Source organism: Ahaetulla prasina, chromosome 1 (genome assembly GCF_028640845.1).
Source record: "Ahaetulla prasina isolate Xishuangbanna chromosome 1, ASM2864084v1, whole genome shotgun sequence".
Lineage (NCBI taxonomy): Eukaryota > Metazoa > Chordata > Lepidosauria > Squamata > Colubridae > Ahaetulla > Ahaetulla prasina.
The window spans coordinates 92,985,005-93,011,973 of NC_080539.1; the positions used below are offsets into that span (position 1 = coordinate 92,985,005).

Sequence of the window (26,969 nt, forward strand, 5' to 3'; positions counted from 1 at the left end):
ACAGTTATCTAATGTTAGTCTTTGCTTCTTAAGCAAATGTTTCAAATTATTTATGTATGTCTTCTACCTAGCCTAAAGTACTGTGAAAAGTGCTGCCCATTCCTTCATATCATACGTGAAAAACCCTTTAACAAAAACAGACTCACCAGGGCAGATGTGAATTTTTGTCTTAGAAAATATTATTTTTAGCAGCATCTGTTTTAGAATTTAGGTGCTTTCACTGCAAAACTATGCATAGATGAGTACGTTATATTTATTTAGGCAACCAAAATTACCAAGTCAACCAAACTTTCTCCAGATTGCAAGTTTTGTAATAAATGGCAAGGCATGTCCTTTCTACTGTATATACTGGACTGATGGAAAGATTTTGTAGAATGTTATCAATATCTGTAACTCCTTATATGAAGTTTTTTATACAAAAACACAAATTCCATGTTATAATATACAAATCTATTTGTATTATATCTTTTTCAGGATCACATTTGCATATTGCACAGAATTAAATATAATAGGCATAAACAGTCTAATATAAACAGTTGTAGTAAGCAATGTAAAAATTGTATAATTTTTTTTAATTTGCATTTATATCCCGCCCATCTCCGAAGACTCAGGGCGGCTTACACTATGTTAGCAGTAGTCTTCATCCTATTTGTATATTTATATACAAAATCAACTTATTGCCCCCAACAATCTGGGTCCTCATTTTACCTACCTTATAAAGGATGGAAGGCTGAGTCAACCTTGGGCCTGGTGGGACTAGAACCTGCAGTAATTGCAAGCAGGTGTGTTAATAACAGACTGTCTTAACAGTCTGAGCCACAAGAGGCCCAGACATCTGTTCTTAAATAGTTAAGAACAGATGTCATTGAATTCAATAGGATTTCTCCACAAACATCAGATGGAAACTTACAGGATTTTGTTCCTGATTATTCTGACTCTACTAGCAGACTACTGAGGCTACTTCCCCTTTTTCAAATGGGCACTTACTTATGTAAAATAATGCAGAGAAAGATCCATAGATTTCAATCAGTAATACATTATGTGTCTGCAAATTTTTTGCTGTCTTCTTGATAGAGTATCTTTGTGTCCTGTCTTTGCCTGAGTGGTTTTATCTGTTATCCTTCCATTAAATAAATGTCCAGTAAAGTAAATAGTCTATAAGCTATTCAGGATTTCTTTGTCTTTGTTCCCCTAACTGCTGTTTTCCAATCTGAATGGTCGGAGTTGAGAAAAAAAAAAGATAGGCAGCCGGTTTGCTTAATAATGCAGCATGATAACAAAAGGAATGTACTATAACCTCACGATAAGCAAAAGCTGATGCAAGTGGCACTATTATACCATGGGATTAGGGAGGAGGTGAAGAGAGAGGGAAATATTCTTCCACAGAGAATCCCTGCAGGCTTTGCATTAACCATATACTGATTCTTAGCCATTGTGTTAATGTAAAAACAATGATAGAAGCAGCTTGAGCATTCCAAAGCTAAATCATTTGCAATAATAACGGGTACATATTGGTACAAGTGTGAGAAAAGATTAAATCTAAAATGGCATGCTTCAAATTAGAATAAATTATAAATTTCTTGTTTAGTTAATAGACTGCTCTATTATTGTTTTTGTTATTAAACTCTCCTTGAATTGTAGCTTAGATGTTGCCATTTAATGGAACAGCTTTTTCTCCTGAGATCACAGGAATCTCTACGTTTTTAGCCTTCTGAAGGGCTGTGGGGAACTGGCTCTTCCCCCAAACAGCAGGCTAGAATGAGTTGAGTTGTGAGGATGTTTGTTCTGGAGAGAAGGGCTCCTTTGTTTTTAACGATGTTTTATGGATTGTTGTGAGTTGTCTAGTCAGTATATAGTTCCTATGAATAAATAAATAAAGGTCCAAAATCATTAATTGAATCAAATAGCATCTGATTAAAGTAGTTATTTTGGCCTTAAATTTGCTTCCTGGATTGTAAAGTTAGGACTGCACAGCTCATAGGATTTACATTGATTTCCACTGTTTTTCATCCATATAGTTATCCTCTATGGAATTGTGAGAGAACAGGTGTGTATGTCACGTTGCGATTTGACAGTGTTCTCACTGACACTCAGCAGACCAGTGCAATTTCTCTCTCCTCCTACAATGGTCACAATGAGCTATTTTATTACATTATTGTGCTGGTACTCTGAGCAAATTATTTTATAGAAACAAAAGCATGTAGGTTTCCATGCTAGTGGAGCTCTATCTACACTTGCATGAAAAATTAGTAAATATTTTTTATGTCGTGGATGTTCTTTTGTGATGTCTGGAGGCTCTGGGAGTTTGGCTGGGGACTGAACCCTGGTAAGACATAGTGGCTATGGGTAGGGGCTCATCTCAATCTGGGGATGTACCATTTTTGGATTGGATTGCATTGCCCCAGATGGACCCAGTGCTTAATCTGGGAGTCCTGCTAAACTCATGACTCCTGTTCAAGGAGCAGGTGGCAATCATGGTTAGGAAAGCCTTTGCTCAATTTGTGCTGTGTGCCAGTTGCATTCCTTCCTAGATCAGGAGGCCCTTCTCTCAGTCACTCATGCCCTGGTCATCTCCCACATGGACTATTGCAATGCACTCTAGATGGAGATAGCCTAGGAGTAAGCTGCAGCTGGTGCAGAATGTTTGAGGAACTTCAAGGACTGTGCATGTAACACGTCTGCTATGTGAGTTGCATTGAGTACCGATTTGCTTCTGGGTCCTATTCAGGGTGTTGGCTATCACTTTTAAAGCCTTTCAAGGCATGGAGTTTGATTACCTGAGGAATTACCCTGTCCCAATTACATCAGCCTGTTCCACACGGTATGAGAAGGCATGGCAGGAAGAGTATGTAGCCTATTGGTTAAAGACTTTTAACTGGCAAGATCTAGGAAGAGAGCTTTCTCTGTTGCCACCTCCACCTTGTCTCCAAAGTTTAGATTGGCTCCCACATTTTGGTCTTCTGCCCATTGGCATGGGAATTGAAGAGTAGCACACAACCCTGGAAATGGCTAGTGGCTGAGGGCACTTCCTCCAACTTTTAACTTACCTTTTAAACTGTTTTTATTCTGTCCCTCTATTTTAATTGTGCTTTTATGTCTCTTCTACATGGCTTTTATGGAAACTTTTGTAAACTGGCCAGAGTTGAGTGGTGTCTAAATTTGATGGTAAATAATAAGATATCCCTAAAACATTTTATTAGTACTTTATTATTTGTGCTGAGTTAACATATGCAGGGGAGGGTTTTTTTTTTAAAGGGCAGAAGATGCTTTTTCTTTTCAGAAATCAAGCATAAAGAGTAAGACAAAAAAAGTTCATAATATGGTTAATTTAAAATTCAACCTGAGTATGTGTCTGTGTATTTCCCTTTTTATGACTGTGTAATCCTTTAATGGGGTACAGTCAGGGCAACTGGATAGAGCTATACGCAGAGTCACGCACAATGTGACAGTATGAAGAGCACTTTCAGTATTCCATCTGAATTAAAAGAAGGAATCTTTGTTTTGAATACAGTAAAACTGTTCTAATTTTAACATACAAGAAGAAATGTGAGACTTTTCCAAACCTACTGTATACATGGGGAATAAGAGGACAGAACAGGTTAAGTTGTTAGTTGTGAAGTCTTGTCTGACCCACCTCAACCTCATGGACAATGTTCCTCCAGGCTTTCCTCTATCATCCTCTGGAGTCCATTTAAGCTCATGCCTACTGCTTCAGTGACTCCATCAAGCCATCTCATTCTCTGCCGTCCCCTTCTTCTTTTGCCCTCAATCTTTCCCAGCATTAGGCTCTTCTCCAGTGAGTCCTTCCTTCTCATTAGGTGGCCAAAGTATCTGAGTTTCATCTTCAGGACCTGGCCTTCTAAAGAGCAGTCACAGTTGATCTCTTCTAGGACTGACTTGTTTGTTCGCCTTGCAGTCCAAGGGACTTGCAGGAATCTTCTCCAGCACCATAGTTCAAAAGCCTCAATTCTTTGGCACTTAGCCTTTCTTATGGTCCAACTTTCACAGCCATACATTGCAACTGGGAAAACCATAGCCTTGACTATACATACTTTTGTTGGCAGGGTGATGTCAGTATGCTGTCTAGATTTGCCATAGCTTTCCTCCCCAGGAGCAAGCGTCTTAATTTCTTGGCTGCAGTCCTCATCTGCGATGATCTTGGAGCCCAGGAAAATAAAATCTGTCATTACCAGGAATTGAGAGAGCCAGATGTCATGTTCTTAGTTTTCTTTATGTTGAGTTTCAAACCAACTTTTGCACTCGCCTCCTTCACCTGCATCAAGAGGCTCTTTAGTTCATCTTCACTTTCTGCTATTAAAGTGGTATCATCTGCATATCTGAGGTTATTGATATTTCTCCTGGCAATTTTAATTCCAACTTATGATTCATCTAGCCCCGCCTTTCTCATGATGTGCTCTGCATATAAGTTAAATAGGCAGGGTGACAGTATACAGCCTTCCCAGACTCCTTTCCCAATTTTGAACCAATCAGTGGTTCCGTGTCCAGTTCTCGCTGTTGCTTCTTGACCCACATATGGGTTTCTCAAGAGACAAAATGGTCTGGTACTCCCATCTCTTTAAGAACTTGCCACAATTTGTTGTGATCCACATAATCAAAGGCTTTAGCATAGCGAAGCAGAAGTAGATATTTTTCTGAAACTCCCTAGATTTCTTCATGATCCGGTGTATGTTGGCAATTTGATCTCTAGTTCCTCTGCCTCTTCAAAATCATGCCTGTACTTCTGTTAGTTCTCGATCCACGTACTGCTGGAGCCTAGCATGTAGGATTTTGAGTATAACTTTACTAGCATGTGAGATGAGTGCAATGGTGTGATAGTTTGAACATTCTTTGGCATTGCCTTTCTTTGGAATTGGAATGTAAACTGACCTTTTCCAATCCTGTGGCCACTGTTGAGTTTTCCAAATATGCTGGCAAATGAGTGTACTTTTACTGCATTGTCTTTTAAGATTTTGAATAGCTCAGCTGGAATACTATCATCTCCACTAGCTTTGTTGTTGCTCAGATTTCCTAGGATGTCTGGCTCGAGGTCAGTGACCACCCCATCATGATTATCAGGGATGTTAAGCTCGTTCTTGTATAGCTCTTCTGTGTAATTTTGCCATCTCTTTTTAATCTCTTCTGCTTTTGTTAGGTCCCTGCCATTTTGGTCCTGTATCATGCCCATTTTTGCATGAAACATTCCCTTCATATCTCCAATTTTCTCAAAGAGATCTCTGGTCCTTTCTATTCTATTGTTTTCTTCTATTTCTTTGCACTGTTCATTTAAGAAGGCATTCTGATCTCTTCTAGCTATTCTCTGGAATTCTGTGTTCAATTGGGTGTATCTTTCTCTTTCTCCCTTGCCTTTCGCTTCCCTTCTTTCCTCAACTATTGGCAAACCTTCCGCAGACAGCCATTTTGCTTTCTTGCATTTCTTTTTCTTTGGGATGGTTTTAGTTGCTACATCTTGTACAAGTTGCAAACCTCCGTCCATAGTTCTTCAGGCTCTCTATCAGATCTAATTCCTTAAATCTATTTGTCACCTCTACTGTATATTCATCAGGGATATGATTTAGTTCATACCGGAGTGGCCTAGTCCTTTTCCCTACTTCATTCAATTTAAGCCTCAGTTTTGCAACGGGAAGCTCATAATCTGAGCCACAGTCAGCTCCTGGTCTTGTTTTTACTGACTGTATAGAGCTTCTCCACCTTTGGCTGCAGAGCACAGTCAGTCTGATTTCTGTGTTGACCGTCTGGTGATGTCCATGTGTAGAGTCACCTCTTGGGTTGTTGGAAAAGAGCGTTTGCTATGACCATCGTTTTCTCTTGACAAAATTCTATCAGTCTGCTGCCCTGCTTCATTTTGTACTCCGAGGCCAAACCTGCCTGTTATTTCTGTTATCTTTTGGCTTCCTAATTTAGCATTTGCCCGCAGTAGTATACCTGATGGTGATCTGAATTAAATTCACCGATTCCTGTCTATTTTAGTTCACTGATTCCCAAGATGTCAATGATCAGTCTTGTCATCTCTTGTTTGACAACATCCAGCTTGTCTTGATTCATGGATCTTACATTCCAGGTTCCTATGGAGAATAGATCTTTACAGCATTGGACTTTTCATTCATCACCAGATCCATTCACAGCTGAGTGTTCTTTCGGCTTTGGCCCAGTCGCTTCCCTCTTTCTGGAGCTACTAGTACTAGCCCTTTGCTCTTCCTCAGTAGCATATTGGACACCTTTCGACTTCAGGGGTTCATCTTCCAGCATCATATCTTTTTGCTTTTGGTACTGTCCATGGGGTTTTCATGGCAAAGATAATGGAGTGGGTTGCCAATTCCTTCTCCAGTGGATCAAGTTTTGCCAGAGCTCTCTGCTAAGACCTGTCTGTCTTGGATGGCCCTGCACGGCATAGCTCATAGCTTCATTGAGCAATGCAAGCCCCTTTGCCACAAGGCAGTAATCCATGAAGGAGACAGGTTAAGTAATGTTTCCCAAAGAACATGGAGGCAGGCTAGTTTGTGGGTCATGGATATTACATGAGGAACATGATTTGGGCTTCTGTGCCATAGTTTTTGGAAAAGATGCTCTGCTGTACAACCTTGTTTTGGTCCACACTGGAGAGAGCTGATTGGATAGTGCTAAGGACATGTAAGTGGCTGCCAGGACGTAAGTAGCGAATCCACTTAGCATTTTAGTAGTGGTTAGGTTAGGAGTGCATAGAAATTTTTTTCATGAGGGTAAAAGTCAGTAAAATGACACTACAGGCTACTCAGTAATATTACCACCATACATTTTCTGGTGATGATTTTTTAAATTTCTATTTATTTGTCAAATTTATATCTCACCTAAAGTCAGTCTGCATGGCATACAATAAAACCATAAATTAAATATTTTGCAAACCGATTAAAACCATAAAACGAGGATAAAACTCTATACAACAAAATCATTCAGCTTCGGGACGGCCTGGACCAAAATTGGGTAGATCCAGGCGGGATGTCAGAGAGCCGTCTTGTTGAGACTATTTGGGATGAGTTTGACCCTGTGGCTCCCGAGGACATGGACAGGTTGCTGGGTAGGTTGAACGCCACCATGTTTACTGGACCCGTGTCCCTCCTGGTTGGTGCTGGCCGCACAGGAGGTGACACGAGGCTGGCTCCAGGGGATTACGAATGCTTCTTTGTTGGAGGGGGTCTTTCCGGCCACCTTGAAAGAGGCGGTGGTGAGGCCTCTCCTCAAGAAGCCTTCCCTGGACCCAGCTGTTTTAGGTAATTATCGTCCGGTCTCCAACCTTCGCTTCGCGGCGAAGGTTGTAGAGAGTGTGGTGGCATGTCAGCTACCCTAGTACCTGGAGGAAACGTCTATCTAGACCCGTTCCAGTCCGGTTTTCGGCCCGGTTACAGCACTGAGACGGCTTTGGTCGCGTTGGTGGATGATCTCTGGAGGGCCAGGGATAGGGGTTATTCCTCTGCCTTGGTCCTATTAGACCTCTCAGCGGCTTTTGATACCATCAACCATGGTATCCTGCTGCACCGGTTGGAGGGACTGGGAGTGGGAGGCACCGTTTATCGGTGGTTCTCCTCCTATCTCTCCAATCGGTCGCAGACGGTGTTGACGGAGGGGCAGAGGTCGGCCCCAAGATGCCTCACTTGTGGGGTGCCTCAGGGGTCGATTCTCTCGCCCCTCTTGTTCAACATCTATATGAAGCCGCTGGGTGAGATCATCAGTGGTTTCGGTGTGAGGTACCAGCTGTACGCTGACGACACTCAGCTGTACTTTTCCACACCGGACCACCCCAACGAAGCTATCGAGGTGTTGTCCCGGTGTCTGGAAGCCGTACGGGTCTGGATGGGGAGAAACAGGCTCAAGCTCAATCCCTCCAAGACGGAGTGGCTGTGGATGCCGGCATCCCGGTACAGTCAGCTGCAGCCGCGGCTGACTGGTGGGGGGGGGTCATTGGCCCCAATGGGGGGGGGGCGCAACCTGGGCGTCCTCCTGGATGGACGGCTGTCTTCAAGACCATTTGACGGCCGTCTCAGGAGAGCTTTTACCAGGTTCGCCTGGTTCGCCAGTTGCGCCTTTCTAGACCGGGATGCCCTATGCACGGTCACTCATGCTCGTGACATCTCGCCTGGATTACTGCAATGCTCTCTACATGGGGCTCCCTTGAGGAGCACCCGAGACTCCAGGTAGTTCAGAATGCGGCTGCGCGGGTGCTAGAGGCAGCCCCTCGTGGCTCCCACGTAACACCTCTCCTGCGCAGACTCCACTGGCTGCCTGTGGCCTTCCGGCTGCCCTTCAAGGGTTTGGTAATGATCTTCAAAGCGCTCCATGGCATAGGGCCGGGCTACTTACGGGACCGTCTGCTGCCACCGAATGCCTCTCCCCGACCCGTGCGCTCTCACAGAGGGACTCCTCAGGGTGCCGTCGGCCAGGCAGTGCCGACAGGCGACACCCAGGGGAAGGGCCTTTTCTGTGGGGGCTCCCACCCTCTGGAACGAGCTTCCCCCAGGACTTCGCCAACTTCCTGACCTTCGAACCTTCCGCCGCGAGCTTAAGATACATCTATTTATCTGCGCAGGACTGGACTAGAATTTTAAATTTTTATATGTTTAAATTTTAAATTTGGTTTTAAATGGGGTTTTATTATTTATATCTCTATTTTAAATATTCGACCTATGTAATAAGTTTTTTAAATTAATGTTTTACTCTGTATATATCTGTATATATCTATGTTTTTTATATGGCTGTAAACCGCCCTGAGTCCCTAGGGAGATAGGGCGGTATAAAAGTGTGAATAATAAATAAATAAATAAATAAAACAAAAAAGATGTTTATATACAATATAATCAATGGGTAGGCTCCTTATTACCAGACATCCCCGAGTTTAATGAAAAAATACGTTTTGAAAGCTTTTTTTCTTAAGGGTTAGGGCTAACCTCACTTCAGAAAGGATGGTGTTCCAGAGAGTGGTTGCCATGGCAGAAAAGGTCCACCTCTTAGGTCCTGTCAGATGGAAATATTTTACAAGCATGCCTTTCCTGCCAGTCCTGTGGAGGGCAAGTAGATAGAATAGGAGTGAAAACCGTCAATGGCATTATTATAACTTTAATGTATCACAAGAGAATGCAATACACCTAATTTTCTGCTGGGGGAAAAGTATATTTGGTATTTGGGGGACTGTAGGTACTTTGGTGGAATAATTAGAGGAATTTAGAAATGAAAAATTACTGTTCTAAATCAAATTCCAAAAGGAAAATAAGAGAAAAATACACTTACTGTGATTGATACTGTATGTCATTACCTGAGTTATCTTGGGAAATTTCTCAGTTTTGTTTTCCCTTCCTCCTAGAGTCTACATAACTTATATAAAGACATTTCATATTTAACAGCAGACATTTATTATATTTACTATAAATGACATGTAAATAAGTTATATTTAGCTTTTTATTTTGAGGTGAAAATACTCAATCCTTGACAAATCTCTGCTAGTTACTTGCAAAAAATATAGCATATCAAACACACCATTATTCTGTATTTTTCTGGAAGGAACATTCCTTAATATGAAAAATGAATAAATTCTGAATATAGACAAAACTTTTTGCAGATAGTAGATTTTATATTGAGTTGTAAATTACTCACAGGGAAAAAAAGCAGAGCATTTCATCTGTATAAATATTTATTATGAATTTCAAGACTTCATTTGCTAGAAAGCTTACAGACCTGCCAATTCCAAATAGTTTTCACAATAAAACAATTGTTTGTGCTCTTTTGTGCCCAGTTTGCCTGTTTAAAAAATGTTAAATCTGCAACCTCTGTCATCAGGATTAACCCAGATTCATAAAAAATAATTACGAGAACCAGTTACAAAGATTGATACAAATGCTGAAAAAAATGGTGCAGTGAAAAAAGTGCCGTAAGTTCACTATATGCTTTGCAGTTAACTTATAAATTGTTTCTATATGCAAGATGAGATCTTATTACATTTGGTGTAAAACATTTATACACATTCTTTACAATTTGTACATTTATTTCAGTGGCTAATATAGAACATTTTATAGAATTTCAGAAGGCAACTAAATTAAAAATAAAACAAGTTGTGGAAAAAAGTGTCACTGAAAACATAACAAAGAACAGCATTTGAGTCAAGATTACATTCTAATTTGATGTGGTTTGGTTTGATAGGCCTATTAACTTGGCAGGCTCAAATACTTTATTGATCTCATAGTTACTGAAACAGAATGACAATGCCATATTAAGTCAATTAAACTTTCAGAATGCATGTAGCACTTGCTTGATAATAAGAAAGCAAAGTTCTTTACTTCCCAATCAAAATTAAATAGAAAGTTGCATTTAGCTCAATGACTTGTTTATGAATATATCTTTTCAATCAGCTTTCTACAGTTCAGGTCTGTGTGATGCATAACCTATATATAAATTGATACTTATGAATTGAAATTAACGTTGCAAGCAGAGTCCATTCTTAAGTAGCTGTTGTTCTGTTAATCCTAACCTATGTTTTAAATCTGAATGATTAAATTTTTCCGATGAAACACTTAAGATCTCATCATGTTATAACAGAAGGACCCAATATACAGCAATGAGCTTAGAAAATTTCCTATCATATTGGTTGTGATTCGGTGTTTGTGCCACTAAATATAGGGATATAAAAGGGGGGAAACCCTAATACATAAAGTGATAATTTGTTAAGAAGTGTGTATGGCTTGGACCACTGGATGGAACAGTTTTTCCGTATTCAGAATGTCTGTATTTACTGTATATAAACCCAGAAAGGAAAATAACGCAGCCTTAGAAGGCATCTGAGGTACAAGAACAGCCCTTAAGAAGAAGTAATCCATATAAATATATATTTATATATATTACAGAAAATTGATGTCATGGCTATAGTAGAAATGGGACGAATATTTCCTTTCCACAGAACTTATCTGAAAGCTAGAAAGAACTTTTAACAATTATGTATCTACAGATCCTATATTGTTTTTCTTAACCCTTTTAAGATCTGATCACATTTTGCTTTTGAAGAGTTTAAGATGCTAAACTCTTACCTAATATGGGCAGGGTAGCTAAACTAAAAACAAAACAAAACAAAACAAACCATCCAGATATCCATGTTTATCTACCCCGGATATATCTTTTTTTTTGGTATCTGGCAAACAAACCATTTGGCAATTTAGTCTCATTGAATACAATACTTTCCAGCTTCATTTCAATAACAGCTAGGAAAGAAAAGCATGAAAAAATAATCATAAATATCCAGGGCATTATGGCTAACAAAGTAAACACGTGAAGATTTTTTCTTCTTTTTTTAAAGGTTCATTTCTAAAAATTAATTATCTTTTAAAAAAAGGCTTTTTGGATGGCAAAGTCTTCCACTTCTTTATTTGCACTTCCCCCATCAATAATCAAAAAAGCACTTTGGAGCTATTGTTCTTCATCTGCCTTCAGCTACATCATAGGAAAGCGACTGAGAGCCTGCCTCAGTTTCTGTGCAATCTGAAATACATAGAGTGTAAAAGTTAGGGCCCTGGAATGTTCTCAGAATTCCCCCACCATCAACCTGTTTTTAAAGATCATGGAAGAAAGAATGTTAAATAATTTGTTCCTGTGGCATAAAATAGACATGAGAAACAAATAAGTCCAAACAATCATTTAAAAAATGTAATTATTCAGAAGCACACTTTAGCACGCTTAATGACTGTGACACTAAAATCTATGACATGTGCTTTGTTTTACAAAAAAATAATAATTAAAACATGGGTAAATTTCACTATGTTCTTCAAAACCAGCTTGCAAACAAAATTTGTCTAATTTATTTCAAAGATGAAAAAAGACAATAGATCTGACTAAAATGGCAATTCATTGCAAACAGGTGATTAAAAAGCTGATTGTTAACAACAATGAACAGATAGAAATATTAATCTCCAGCTACCAATATTATTCAGGTCTCTTTATATTTTATATATTAATATATTCAGGTACAATGGGCAGTAGCTTCTGGACAGGAGTTAAATGCAATTTAAACTAAATTTCCTCTGCCTCCTTGGTATGAGGTTCAGGAGGAAATATGGGAATATTAGACAAATATAAAAATAGTATCTTCATTTTCCAAGGCAACTGTGGCAGAGGAGGTGGTGAAATTACAGAGAATTAAGTAGAATAACTGCATGTCTCTTAATCATTCCCCTTTCTCTGAAATGAATGAAAGAATTGCTAATGAGTTGCCAAGTTTAATTCAGTGTGCATCCTAGCCAAAAAGAAAGTGCCAGCTGCAAAAGTCTCATGCAAAATGTGCAATGCAGGAAAGATTATCAGTGCCAAGTAGCATTTTCTAAGGGGAAGAAGGGAAATCATTACAAATCTACATTTTTAAAGTGAAGATTTTCACAAGTGATTTATGAAACAATAGATAAAGCCATAAATATTCACTTAACTTTCTATTTAAATATTTCAAGCGTTCAAAATAATATTTGAGCACAAAGAGTTTAGAACAGTGATTCCCAAAGTGTGAGCCGCGGCTCCCCAGGGAGCCGCGCTATCGTCATAAGGGAGCCGCGAAGAAGCAGCGTCTGCTCCATATGTGGTGTTGCGAGATCCCAGATGCACAAAGCCGGACACGGCCGCAGCGACCGGGACTCGTACACCGCAACTTGGGATAACTCTAAAAGCCAAGGGACCTTTGCGCAGCCGCACTCACACCCTCCGCGGGGCAGGCCACAGCAGGTAGGAAGACGGCAGCCGCCGCCGACGGACTAAAGGAGAAGCGCGAGCGCCGGCTTCGCCTGCCCGTTTGAATCACAGCGCCTGCCCAGACGACGGACTAAAGGAGAAGCGCGAGCGCCGGCTTCGCCCGCCCGTTTGAATCACAGCGCCTGCCCACGCGGCGGAGTAAAGGGGAAGCGCGGCGCCGGCCGCCTGCCCGTTTGAATCACAGCGCCTGCCCAGACGACGGACTAAAGGAGAAGCGCGAGCGCCGGCTTCGCCCGCCCGTTTGAATCCAGCGCCTGCCCTGACACGCTGTTCAACATGGCTGCGGCCATCACGCTCGATGGCATCGGGAAAGAGGGGTTGCGCAGAAAATAGTAAAACTATTTTGTTGGTTCCTCCCAGGTGAGTCAGGCTGGAGGCGAGAACAGTCACCTCTTTTACAAGGCGGAGATTTGAGGGAACAAGGGGATCGTGAGAGGTCAAACTCCGAGACCGAAGCAGGGACTTTCATTTCTGGGAAAGTTTTGCAGAGGTTGCTCTTATCAAAGGAGACGGCGCGTCCATCAGCAAATCCAGACGGGCAGACCTTCTTTAAATTGTGAATTTAAAGCTCGTATTTAATTTATTTTTCAATTAACCTAACCTTAACGATCTAAAAAGTAGATTTCCAAATCCTTAAAAAGACAAAAATTAAAAAAAAAATTGGATGTACCTATTAAGGGAGCCGCGGAAAAAATCCGAAGTGTTATGGGAGCCGCAAACCAAAAAAGATTGGGAACCTCTGGTTTAGAAGAACAAGTAATTGTATAGCTGACAGACATAAAAAAAAGGCATTATACTCAGTGTAGCTTACTGTTTCATAGAATTGTGCTTGCTGTTCCAGGTATAGACGCATCACAGTATTGTAATCATAAATTCGATTACTATGGAAATGATTCATCTCCGCTGTAAATGAAACAGTATGAAAATGAAAACCAAGTTACATTTTTATATTCTGATTTTAAAAAAATTATTCATTATTTAGGCATTTAATCAAAAGATACTTTAGCGCAAGGTCGAGTATTCCTTTTTTTTTTGGCCATGGCCTATATTGTGCTTAATTTTTAATTGTTCAGACTCCCAGAATCATAGAAGACTTTGCCATGATGTTGCTAGCTGGGCTGAAACTTTACCTTGTAATGCATAAGACATGGCGCTTGCACGTGTCACCATGTTCTGTTTATCTTGTGGGGTAATTTTGCTGGTAGCAATCAATTTATCACTTTCCTTCACTTTTTCTATTGCTCCCTGTTAAGAAAAATATACCACGAGACATCATTGAAAGTTTTTTTCAAATGCTACAATAACATCATTCAGTTCCTGAATAGTTTCAAAAACATTCAACCTGCAAAACATGCAGTCACAGAAGACTTTTCGCCGTGAGCTGAAAACGCACCTATTTATTCAAGCGGGACTGGATTGAAATTTTATTGGGGTTATTTATATTTTAAGATTTTAAATTGTTTTAATATTTTGGCCACATTATAATATGTTTTTTAATCTCTTTTAATGTTTATATAGTATTTTTACTTGGCTGTACACCGCCCTGAGTCCTTTGGGAGAAGGGCGGTATAAAAATCGAAATCAATAAAATAAATAAATAAATAAATGGTTTAAGCTTGACCAATAATGACACAGAATATTGTCAAATGTCATGGGGCAGGCAACCATAAATGAAAACAAACATACTATACTTACTATACATATCTATGCATGTGTGACATATGTCACATCCAGGGATGAAATACTCCCGGTTCGGACCGGCTCGCGCAATCTGGTAGCGATGGCAGCTGCTAGTTCGGAGGACTGGTAGCAAAAATCCCTGCCCACCCCCCGCCGAGCCCCACCATCAGCAGAGGTTTTTTTTTTTTACTTTTAAAAGAAGGTTTTGCTTCAGCCGAAACATGCCTTTAAAAGTAAAAAAAAAGCCTTTGAGGATCCCGCCCCTCAGCTGAGATCGGCAGAGCCTTTAAACTTAAAAAAAAAAATTAAAGGCTACTCTGGGGATCTCACCTGAGTTCCTCATCAGCAGAACCTTAAAAAACATGTTTTCTGTAGAAAACATGTAGAAAAACTCTTTTTAAAAGAGTCTAAGACACTTACCTGATTACTGATTGACCTCATGACTTTTTTCCTAGCCAGAAAGCCCCAGTTTCGCTTTCAGCACCAGACAGAACTAATCTAAACTTAGCTAATCTATTTCATCACTGAGTGATTAATGCTGTCTGGCTTTTCCGGCTGAAGAACTCTGGGAATTGAAGTCCACAATAAAATAAAATAAAATAATAAAATAAAATATTTGTGCAGCTTTCTGAGATTTGGTGTGTTTCTGTAATGTTTCACTCTAACTACACAAACACACAAAATCTCAGAAAGCTGTATGTGGTATTTTGTGTGTGTGTGTGTGTGTGTGTGTGTGTGTGTTGTGTGTGTGTAAAGTATGAAAGTTGGTTTTTGAGCTTTTTGTGGCTGTCTGAAGTGCAGCTGCTTTTACATTGTGTGTGGGTCTGTTGTGTTGTGTTGTGTGTGTGTAAAGTGTGAAAGTTGATTTTTGGTACCTCTTATTGTTTTTTATACTTTATTAGTTTTATTATTATTGTTATTGGCCACGCCTACCCAGCCATCTGACCACCAAGCCACGCCCACCAATTAAGCCACGCCGACAGACCGGTAGGGAAAATTTTTAGATTTCACCCCTGGTCACATCTATTATCCATCCAACCTATCTTAAAGTTTCCAGCTAGGTTTTATATCAACTGCTCTGGTTCTTTCTTAGTAAATAACTAAAATGAGATCAATTTGGTCAAGAAACAATGTTTCTTTCTAAAAGGGGGAGGAGCCTAAACAGGCTTTTCAGGTATTGGTAAGTGACCATCTAGGTATTTGTTTCATTACCAGGTTATATGAAAAGCCATAATATGATTTTGTTACTTTTTATCATTCTGAAATGTATGAATCCATCCTAAGAAAGAACATGACAATCATCCTAGGGCATTCCAGTGCAGTTAAAAAATGGATTACATATCATAAAAATTAACTAAAGTAGCCTATGCTGTAATTTGATGATTACTCTCTATACTGATATTTGATCAAGGTTTTTTTTAATGGGTTTAATACAACCAGTTTCCATTTCTTGTAAAAGAAATGAAGAGAAAATATAGGATTTTCAGTACCGGTGACATTAAAAATATCGGTACAAATCAATTCTAATAAAATATTTCTGATAAACTGATTTTCAACTCAATGGTTTCATACCGAGTGTCTTTAAAACTTCTACTGATACTAAAATAACTAGCATTCACTCTTTAGAAAACCCATACTGCATTGTCTCTCACCTTATGGGCACCTATTATATCTGGAAAGCAACCAAGAAATCCTTTGTATTCATGATTGGTCTCCATCAGAAAATGAAGATCCTTCTTTGGCTAATAAAGAAAGGAATAGTTAGTATTTCTATAATACCATGTCATAATAAGTCCATAGCTAAAGTAAAATGACAGAACATAGAGAAAATACTTTTAAGGAGAACCCAGATGCAAAAATATGCATAAATAATTGTGTAAAGCATTGGAGAGTTCCATATTATAGTATTCTTTTAAAAATAATTTGCAATCTTTCTCAAATATATTTTCTCCAGATGTTTAAATCAACCCTTCTTAATTCTAGTAATTTAAGTCTACTTTATCTGGAAAGTACTACATAAAAGGTTATTTATAAAAAAACCAAAATGAAACTTGGTTGTTTTTTTTTAAGTTAAAATATTTCCATATTATATTTTAAATGTTTTGCTAACATGATAGCCATTGCCTGTTATGTCACTTGAAAAAAGTAAGGTAATCAACAGAGTAAAAAAAATATAAACAGAAAAGACAGTCATAATAATTTACATAATGCTAACCTATGCAGGAGCTAGTTTGGTGTACTGGTTATAGCATCAGATTAGAAAGTGGGAGACTTGAATTCTAGTCCTGCCTTAGGCACAAAGCCATCACTTTCAGCCTAGGAAGGAGCAATGGCAAACAGAAAACTGCAGGGACTAGTCCAGGCAATTGACAAGAGTCCAAAAATTAAAGGGAGGGAGGGATTGAAGACATGTGCATGTATGCACACTACCCTATGTGTACAGAGAAAGTTTTCCCATTATAAGAAGACAGAATATACCTGCTCTGCCACAAGACTGGCTATTTCTTCATATGTTTTTCCTGCTTCAGTTATTGCTTCATTGAGGTCAGACTCTCCTAAAAACAGTAATGACATATTTTAGCAAGGGTTTTTTTTATACAGTCTACAACTGTTATCCTGAGTAACAATATTTAATTTTAAAAACAGAGTTTAAGATATATTTGCTCATGGATAATTTTCTATTACCATGCTCAATAAATTGTGTGAATAAATATTCATTAACTTATGTCAATATTTAATAGAAACTTCTACTTATAAGTTGGTTGAAATGTCAAGATATAAAACATGCGGGCAGTGAGGAAAATATTTGTTTTCCATAATTTCTGTAATTGTCAGATTAGCAAAATTAATCAAAAATAAAGTGACACCAGAATGTAGTTTTAATTTTTTTTTCTCATTGGACCCTTTAAATATAGAGATAAAAGAGCCACATTTTTAATAGCACATGTAATTCAGGAATAAGCAATAAATAGCCTCTTAAAGATTACAAGTACTACAATCCTTTATTATTGAACAAGTTTATTAGCACCAAAATCCAAAAATATGGAAATTACTGAATAATTTATTTTGCTGTGATCTGATTCATTTTTATTCATGGATTATTATAGCATTTATTATGATAAGTAGAAATCACAAACATAAAATGAAATATCTAAATTATTGAATTAGAATATATTGGTAGCAGTAATTAGCTTAACACACATTTCTGAACCTGTACCTGATTCCTACATATAGAATCATGCTAATTTAATTACAAAAAGAAGACCCAAACTATTTTTTGTGATGCCTCAAATGGAAACAGGTCAATGCTGTTTTGAAAAAAATAAAATAAAATATAATTGAAAAGTACCTTGATAACCACTAGTACTGAAAACCAGTGCCAAACCCTGTAAAGCTTTTCCTATTTTCTGATATTCCTTGGGTAATGCTGTAAGAAAAATACATCTACAATGTATTTGAATAATGGCAAACATCTTCAGTAAATAATATAGATACAAGATACTTTCTGGACATCCCATTGGGGCAAAGACAATTAATCTTAAATCTTGCTGCATTCACTCCCTTCTGCCTTTTTATTTCATTTCCCATATCTTGTTTTCTCTGTATCTCTTGGTACCAGGTTTGTAATGCTTAATTTTGGCTACCCAAGACAAGAAAATATAATGTGGATCAAAATATATTCTAATTGTATCTTTTGAATTCCAGATAATATGGTAGTTTCAATAAACAAACAAAAATATCAGCTTTTCTACCAAAGCTTACTAAAATTAGAGTTTTTAAGTGTTAATATGGCAAATATTTGTGAATATGTTTTGTAAAGCCATTATATTTGATGTATGATTATTGCATTGATAGTTCTAAAGTTTACATGTGCAGCATACATTTACATTTAATGAAAATTAAATCATTAAACTTACGTCCTGTACAACGTTTCCAGTGTTCATGGCCTACTGTTAGCAACTCCTTAACTCCATCATCCATGGATTTAGTAAACCTGCCAACTGCATCACACTTCTGTTCACTATGTAATAATAATAAAATAACAGTCATACAGGGGAGAACTTTTAATTTCTCTGTAGTCTAGCAGGCTATATATTTACACTCACTCTCTTCTTTTCCCAAGTAATTGTGTACTGAAAATAGTTTTAAATTCTGGATGAATTTTAATTATATACAATCAAGTTATTATATATAAATAAATTTGTTTACTGGCATTAAGAATCCATTTCAAATCATTAAAAATTTCTCCTTGGAGAAGAAACATGCTCAGAAAGAACATTCTTTAGCATCTTTGGCCCAGTGCAATCACAATGCTGCCATTATTCAGCATGGACAAAAGTTCAGAAATGGGTGAGAAAAATGCATGCTCTCTTCACTATTCCATTTTATTCCATGAAAAATTCACTTTATTTGCTTTATAGTTGTGTACAACATCGTCATGCCAGGCTTACTGGTGCAAACTGAAAATTCTACATACTCTCATCACCATTATCCATTTTTAAAATTAATGCTAGAAAATATTTAATTATGAAGGCAGAGAGAGTTCACCATAAAGGAGACTGGGAATAGCAAGCATGTAAACCAAAATCATTAACTATGACTGACTGCTATAAACTTTAATTACATTTAAGACCAAATATGTTTTTCCACAGACTAGCTATGTTAGACCTAAGAAAAAAAGGCTTTCAGGCGGCCAAAGATGAGGAGAGGGAGTCTCATTGTCTGAGGTCAAGCAGGAGGGAAGTTGATAGTTTGAGTGACTGAGGAAGTGGGAAACACTCATTGGGTTCTCAGGCCTGTAATTGCTGTAGAAAAAAAGCAACTGCAATTCTCCTTTTCCCTTTCTCACATCTATGCTTCATTGCTGCCAACTGGGCCTGACCTCTTTCATCACTGGGGACCCCAACTGATAGGAGTGCCTTGTGGCCCATAGAGATCTGTTTATGCCTTTGGCAATAGTCCAAAAATTGCTTTCAATATTGAAAATAATAAACATCAATAATATGACATTTGGTTAAGCCTTGAAAGGATTACTTGCTAGTAATGAGCCTCACAAGGAATAGCAAAAGGTTTTGGCTACAGTGAAAATATTTATTCTAGTAAAATTAAAGATACATTTGTTTTATTTTGGTACTTCTTTTTCATCACTTTTGTTCTATTATAATAGGGATGGGGAATCCAGTAACTTACATTTCTATCATATCCAGATCAGGAGCTTCCGGTTCCATAGTAGAAAACACCATGACACCAACAATCTCATCTTTTTCTGCCTTCCTTTTACCTGTTTTCCATTCCTAAATATAAGAATGATTGTATGAGGATGCACTGTCTAGTATTCACCATGGTGTTGATGAGGGAAGGAAATCCGAAAGTTCTGGTTCTTTCACAGCTGATATGCAGATCAAGCATACCTAACTCCATGATAATGAGAGCCATACAATCTACGGTATACTAAAGAACTACAGAAAATGGTTTAATGAAGCTTAGGAGGCAGCTATTAGAAAGAGAAGAGCTCTGAAATCTCTGCAGATACACTTGAAAGAGTTTGTGGATCATGACTTGCTATCAAGTTTCACTATTTTATTACTTTCCTAAACTACAATGTAAATAAAGCACAGCTTAGAAGTCATTAGAGTTCATGGCAAACGTTTTGTACAAGAAATATTCCCTATTACATTTTTAAAATTAAGATTTATCCACCAATCCATTCCCTAATTCTTTTAAGTAAACATGTTACCTTTTCATCACGGAAACTAAGAAATTGTTGAAAAACGTCACTTTCTGAAATAACTGGGTGACGGCACATCCTGGTTAACCAAGCTTGTAACCTCTCCATCCGCATTTTGATGAATTCTTCTTCAAAACGTCCTGCAGCCAAAACAGGACTCTTACTATCATGATGCTATTTTTTGAGATAAATCACTAAATATGTTCACTAGTTTGAGAAAATATACACAGTTCATGAATTCACCTAATGTCTAACTCTTCCCACCCCCCCCTCAAGCTGAAAATACTCAATTTATATATTTTGTATAATGTTTTAAATTTTTTATGGCAAGTATTTTCAGCTTAAGGCAAAAGACTGCTGACATAGAATATTTAGTTTTCCCTTAAGAATGTTGAAGTGGTAAAAAGTAAAAGATTTATGTGAAATGTAGCCAAATATGGGTCACAGAATCAGCCCATCCATCTTCTAAGCTGTCTCACCATCTCAGCTCACCAGCTCCCTTTTGATTTCCTTTCAAAAATGTTGCCTTTCTCTGATATTGTCTAATCAGCAGATTTTTGAAATTAAATCTCCTCCTTTAGGAATATAACTATTGGTACATCCGTTTTAAATGGTAGAACAGGTAGCCAAGGGTATCTTTAGACAATGCTACAGGAAACAAATACATTTTTCTGTTTTCAATTTCCTTAGCATTATGGAAATGTATGTTTGTCCATGCTGAGTTTTCTTTTACAATTTGAACAGTACAAACAGTACAAATTGTTGCATTGGATCTGTTATTGGCTGTTTTAAATATATCTGTTTAAAAGATTATCACGATAAAGCAAGGAAAGATAACTGGAGAAAAATGCCAATTAATTAAAGCAAAAATTGTGGCCCTCCTCATCCTAGAAAAGTTTATAATTCCAATAAATGATTGAAATGGTTTTATAATTTTTGTCTTAATTTGTTTTCCTTATATTTTTATAACAGCAGACCAAGTTATAAAATTATAATTTATGCCATATAAAATTATGGTGCTTTTTTTTTTAGCGTATGGCACGTGTTAGCCATGGAACACCGAAGTGGCTGGCTGCCTCTGTGAAATGAATTTTTTTTGAGTGTGTTATCTTGGACTATGACATTAATAGTCCAATGTAGCATATTAAAAATTCTATGAAAAGACATTATCAGAATGCTGTAAAAAACAAAATAACTACATATTTTCAGGAAATATAAAACTGGGCAAAATAATTACAATAGTTTTACCAGCAGTTATACACACAATTTTATGAAATTTTTTCTCTATTTTTCTGGATTTTAATGTGATATCATTTGAAAGCTCTCTCAATAAATTTAGTCACCGTTTCTCTATTTTTGAAAAATAAATTACAAACCATTAGCCAAACATGTGATTTTGATAAAATTACCTGTAACCTGTTTATCTGGAAGAGATGGAATTGGAATGGCTGATCCAAACTTAATTAAGAGGCGCTCATATAACCAGTCAAAATGTTTATATCTGTGGTTGACAGATCGGTTGGTGTTCTGTAAAGCAGACAAAAAACTTCTACTATATGAATTCTGCAAAGCTGTAATAATTACAAAGATTATATCATCAATAGTATTAAAGTTTGGGGTTGAATATTATTATAAACTGGAACACTGAGATATTCTATAATAAAAGACTCCTGGTACACACTTACTGTACATGTAAGCTGATATTCAATGTAGCTCTTCAAACCATACATTTTAGAACCTTTTTTTGGATCAGCCACAATACAGTCAAATGTAGAAGTAGGATAAACCCACATTGGACCATAATCTCCAATCTATAGGATAACAAAGTTATATATCAATTCTTAGAATGCTATATGGTATCATACCTTTTATATATAGCCACCAACATCTATTAAGATTTACAAGTTTTATCTAAAAGCAATTAGCTCTTGTAAATATAAAACTTCAATAACTTTTCTGTAACTTAGTAGGGTGTACTATTATATATAACAATCAATACTGATTTGGAGCAGGTAGACAATGCAACATGAATAAATATTTCTCAAGGATTCCTTATTCATTACTTAGAACTCAAAATAATCAAAGTAACTATGCAATATGCTTTTGACTGGACAGCATGAGAGTTGATTTCAAGAAAAAATCTCCTAAAACTTAAAATTAAAATTAAAAGGCTTCAATTATGCTATAAGTTGTTAATGAAGAACTTCAGGCCATGTTCAATATTGAATTAATGAATTATAAGCTTCCATATTTTCAGAAATAAACAATTGAGGTTTCACTGTCCCATATGCTGCCCTAACTATTTACTACTTTGATTTAGTTGTGGTTCGTATTTTTAAAGAATTTAATGATTCATGCAGTGATTAAAATTTTAGATAGATTGGTATTAACTTACAATTATAGGAATTTTCTCTTTGGGTTTCACTAGCTGCTTTGCCAGCAGATATTGTTCCACTCCGGGCTTTGCAAATCCAGGAAATCTAATCAGAGAAATAAAATGACTAAAGTCTTCTTTCATAGGGTTTTTGCTGTATTCAGAAATGCCAGCCATGATTTATAGGCACTTAGCTGTGATAAATGGCCTTAATAAAATACTTGAGCCAAAAATGATCTAGTCTCAACGTAATTAACAACTGCATCTGAAGTGTCTATCTCTACATACACTATTAAGCCAGCTGTGATTGGCTGAATTCTTCCAATTAGAACAAACTGTGGATAGCAGCAGTTAGCACCAACTGCCACCAAAATACCATCCATTGGGCTCTTAAATTCTCTTCTGTCACTTGGGAACCCAGCTATATTTTCATATAAATCAAACTCTGTTCCAATCCAATTCCCATCTCTAGTCCCAACACATGAAAAAAGATTTGTCTATAGCAGGATTTTCATCTTACTTTCTAATCAGACCACATATACATTTAGCCACACATGAATCCATTGAATATTGATTTCCGGTGATGAAAAAGCAGTTCTTAGCACAATGTTTGGAAACTAGACAGAGAAAGCTATTGACAGTCAGGATATAAAGCCTCCTACAGTTATTTCAGCAATTCAAGCAGAATGTAAATTGATAAACATTAAAACCTTAGAGCAGCTAGACTCAACTAGTGATATAATTCATTAAATGGAGATTAGGCTTATCCTGTTAAAACAATTAATTGCATTATCAACAGAAAATTAGAATAATAAATGATACAACCAGTGAGCCAGAATTCTGTCTGAATAATTGTTCAGGCATAGTAAGTTTTTAATATAAAAAGAGATCTTTCTACACTTTTATTTCAGAATAAAACATGATTAAAAGTTAGAAAATACCATTCTCATTTTTCTAAACCCTTCAGCTAAAATAAATAAAATCTCCTTTGAGTCAAATTTGATTCATGTTATCTTATTGGGCCATTTAGTTAGTCAATAGACTAGACTGCCAGTACCTTCTGGATTTTAAAAAAACTTTCTAGTCTAGCTTAGAGTCCAGGAATTTCATATTTCCTATCCAAATACCAATTAAGCCTACTCCTGCTTGGTTTTTTATAATCAGCTAGATGCTGTTACAATACTTAGCTAGGCCTTTCAATTGAAGAATACAGGTGTTTTTATTTCGTAAGATCTGTAGGTTGCGTCAGTTACTGATTGTGACTAAAGCATTCGAACTAGTAAAAAAGGAATTCAAACATATCTCTTTAATTTCTATTCTGATTACAGTGTGAGTCCTACTTGTTCAGTGGCAATTTCATAGCAGTTCCACGGCTGTTCCCACGTTGAAGCCCAGCTGGATCAGAGGGCTCTGCCTCTTTATAACCAGGATAGGGGGTAGCTGCTGATTTTGGCTCATCCCACTCTTCATCCCATTCATCATCATCAGCCGCTGCTGCTAAAGAGCAAAGAACTGTGTGAGCAGCTGTAGGAATTTAGTACCACCCCCCTCCTAGAAGAATGAAATATTTTAGAAAATATTTAAAAGGCAGAATATATTTCCCTGGATGAGAAATGGAGAAACATGTTTTAAAGACAATGCAGCTTCCTGACTCCCCCCCACCTTTGTCAATGGGCCTTTAAAGCCTCAGCTAAGCTCACTCATTTCCCCCCACCTTTGTCAGAGGTAGAAACTCATTCTCCCCACCTTTGTCAATGGGCCATCATCATCTGCAACACAATAGGACTCATCTAGCAACAGAAACTCACCACATGGCAAGGCTCAAGCAAGCTTGAGAGACAACCTTAGCTAAGACCCCTAGACCACCTGGGAGTTTGACAACCAATCAGGATACTCTTCCTGTGCCCCAGAAAGTTCAAAGCTCAGAAAAAGCATAAAGCCAGGGAGCGCACAGGATCTCAGCCCTTTTTCTGTTCAGGAACTCAAGCCATGTGATCCTGACCACCATTAAACCATCTTTCCAAGCAGCCTCCATGTTTCCAGTGTCTTTGTCCCCACTTGGAACTGAACCCAGATGGATATTTCTTCCAACACAGCTAATTATTAAAAAGAGTGTACATAACTAACTAGGATTTTCCAGTTTAACTTCCCCTAACAGTCATGTAGAGCATAATGGCATGTTGTTGAAAACAGAAAGGACTGCTCAACTGTCAAACAAAAAGCTACTATCATCTCAGTATTTTGTAATTTAATGAAATGAGGATTAAAAACCCGTAGTTTTACAAGAATTTAGATGTATAACAAAGATTATTTTTTATGTATTATTTGCTGCCCATCTGTCTTGTGGAGCTACTCTGGGAGGCTTACAACAATAAAATGGAGAAAAGAGATAGAAAATGTAAAAATAACAATAGTAAGGTATGAAATAATAAACAGTGGAAGTACAATAATATGAAATATTAAAAAAAGAAGGGAAGGGGAGCAGGAAGTACAGGGGGGAGATGGATCAGCAAATTAGTCTAGCAAACACCTTCAGTGATGTATTCCTCTTTTTGGTCCCCAGGCCAATCAGCAGAGCCACGTCTTCAGGCTCTACTATTTATACTAAATAGTTTTGAAGATGAGGGGAACACAGGTGGCCTATCTCAAATTTGATTCTGTCTTTAATCAGATGGAACAATACTTTTCAGTAAAATAAATACATTAAAACATAAACTTCAGATTATTTTTGTTTTCCCAGATGGTTCAATCTTCCCTGACATGCCCATCTACTGGATCACTGATTTTAAGTAATAGATTTAAACAGTATAGAATGTGAAATATTATCATATATACATTCTGCCCTAATAGAAAACTTCAAATTATGCATTTCATCAAAAGTCAAAGTTAAGAGTCCAATCACCATTCCTAAAAATTCTTATCAATGACAGTCAGTCTCTACTGACCTGGACCTTGATAAGCTTGAGGATGACCAAATGCTGCTGCCTCCCAATTGTTTGACGCACTATTTTTCTGCCTAGCTTCAGGTTTTGTTGACCAGGCATCACCAGTTGTTGTATTCTCCCAACTTGACCAGGGATCATTTGCGTTACTGCTAACCTATGACGAAGGAGATAAAGAAGCCATTAGTCTAAGGAAATAGCATTAATAAAAAAATAAAGTGAATGTATTTAGAACCAATTTTAAAAACTACATGATAGTTTTTTTAAAGTACTTTCCTCCCTCCAAAGAACTATCAAAATTATATTCTAGAAGGAAACAAAGGTAAAAATTAATATCAGATTTGGAAATTTTGCTTCCTCTTAGCATTTCAATCAAGTATGTTGTTTTGTTTGGAGAAAAGCAAATTTCTAGTAATAACAGAAATGTATTTAATTGATTAATTCATGCAAATTTTACTTACTAGTATAAAATTAATGTTAAAAAACTCTGAAAATATGCTTGCCCAATTAAGATGTTTATAATATTTCTCTCAAGATGTAACCAAACTCAAGCAATACCAGTGTTCAGTTCAATATTTTTAAAAACATCATAAATTTAACATTAGAAATTAGAATTTTTCTGATTATCAAAAAGGAGAAAGATAGCAGGTATGGAAAATTAGGTTACTGAGCTGAAACATACACGAATATTTTGATTGTATACAGAGTATCTTTATTCGCCTCTGCAACACAGATATACTGTAGTTAAATCAAAAAGTGCTTATTTAAACAGTTTCTAACCAAACTTCAAAACATGGTGTAAGATCCTGTTTTATTCCAAACTTGAAAATGAGAACTTCTCAGTTCAGAAGAAACTGATGATTAGATGCTTCCGGATTCATTTAGTGTACAGAAAGGCAATAATGTTGCAATGCATTGGTGAGTGGAGGGAGAGAAATTGGAATTCATCTGATCCTTATCAAATGTCTATGCTTGGTGGAATAAAATCAGGGGTGAAATGCTACCGGTTCGGACCGGTTCTGCCATCCGGATAGGGAAAATTTTGATTTTTTTTTCTACCCCCTCCCGCAAGCAGGGAAAGGAATACTAGCTTTAATGAGATGTCTGGGTGTTCAGCCAAGAGCAATTATCACCTCCTTAAAATGTTGTGAAGCTGCAAATCACCTTGCCTGAATTGAGAAACTGCCTCAAAAGAAACTGCCTTTTGCTTTCTCTGGAGCAAAAGCAGAGAGCCTCTTCCAGACAATATTTCTCTGTCTTCTATTTTTCTTCCACAGCAGAACAAAAAAGCCTCTTCCTGTGAAGGCTTTTCCAGTTCTTTATTCTGATTTTCTTCTGGAGCAAAAGAAAGCTTTTTCTAGTGAAACAGTTCCACTGGTTAATTGTTCCCACTGTCAGGAAGTTTCTTCTTAGTTTTAGGTTGCTTCTCTGTTTCTTCAGTTTCCATCCATTGCTTCTTGTTTTGCCTTCTGGTGCTTTG

General features: G+C 37.3%; 1 protein-coding gene across 2 annotated transcripts in view; it reads right to left on the reverse strand.

Annotated features, from left to right (window-relative positions):
• Positions 1-9,430: 9,430 nt before the first annotated feature.
• SNX9 (sorting nexin 9) overlaps positions 9,431-26,969 on the reverse strand; it is a 39,437-nt gene continuing 21,898 nt past the window's right edge. The window contains exons 5-18 of one of the 2 annotated variants that reach the window (XM_058168751.1): positions 25,493-25,646; positions 23,888-24,041; positions 22,569-22,653; positions 21,859-21,984; positions 21,583-21,700; positions 20,183-20,313; positions 19,636-19,739; positions 18,363-18,466; positions 17,795-17,872; positions 16,924-17,000; positions 16,098-16,187; positions 13,896-14,010; positions 13,577-13,668; positions 9,431-11,511 (exon numbers count right to left, since the gene is read on the reverse strand). In XM_058168751.1, coding sequence (XP_058024734.1) covers positions 11,464-11,511; positions 13,577-13,668; positions 13,896-14,010; positions 16,098-16,187; positions 16,924-17,000; positions 17,795-17,872; positions 18,363-18,466; positions 19,636-19,739; positions 20,183-20,313; positions 21,583-21,700; positions 21,859-21,984; positions 22,569-22,653; positions 23,888-24,041; positions 25,493-25,646 — 1,476 coding nt within the window. In that variant the 3' untranslated portion in view covers positions 9,431-11,463. Of the gene's footprint in view, positions 11,512-13,576; positions 13,669-13,895; positions 14,011-16,097; positions 16,188-16,923; positions 17,001-17,794; positions 17,873-18,362; positions 18,467-19,635; positions 19,740-20,182; positions 20,314-21,582; positions 21,701-21,858; positions 21,985-22,568; positions 22,654-23,887; positions 24,045-25,492; positions 25,647-26,969 lie in introns of both variants that reach the window. The other variant, XM_058168742.1, reaches the window with a different exon arrangement.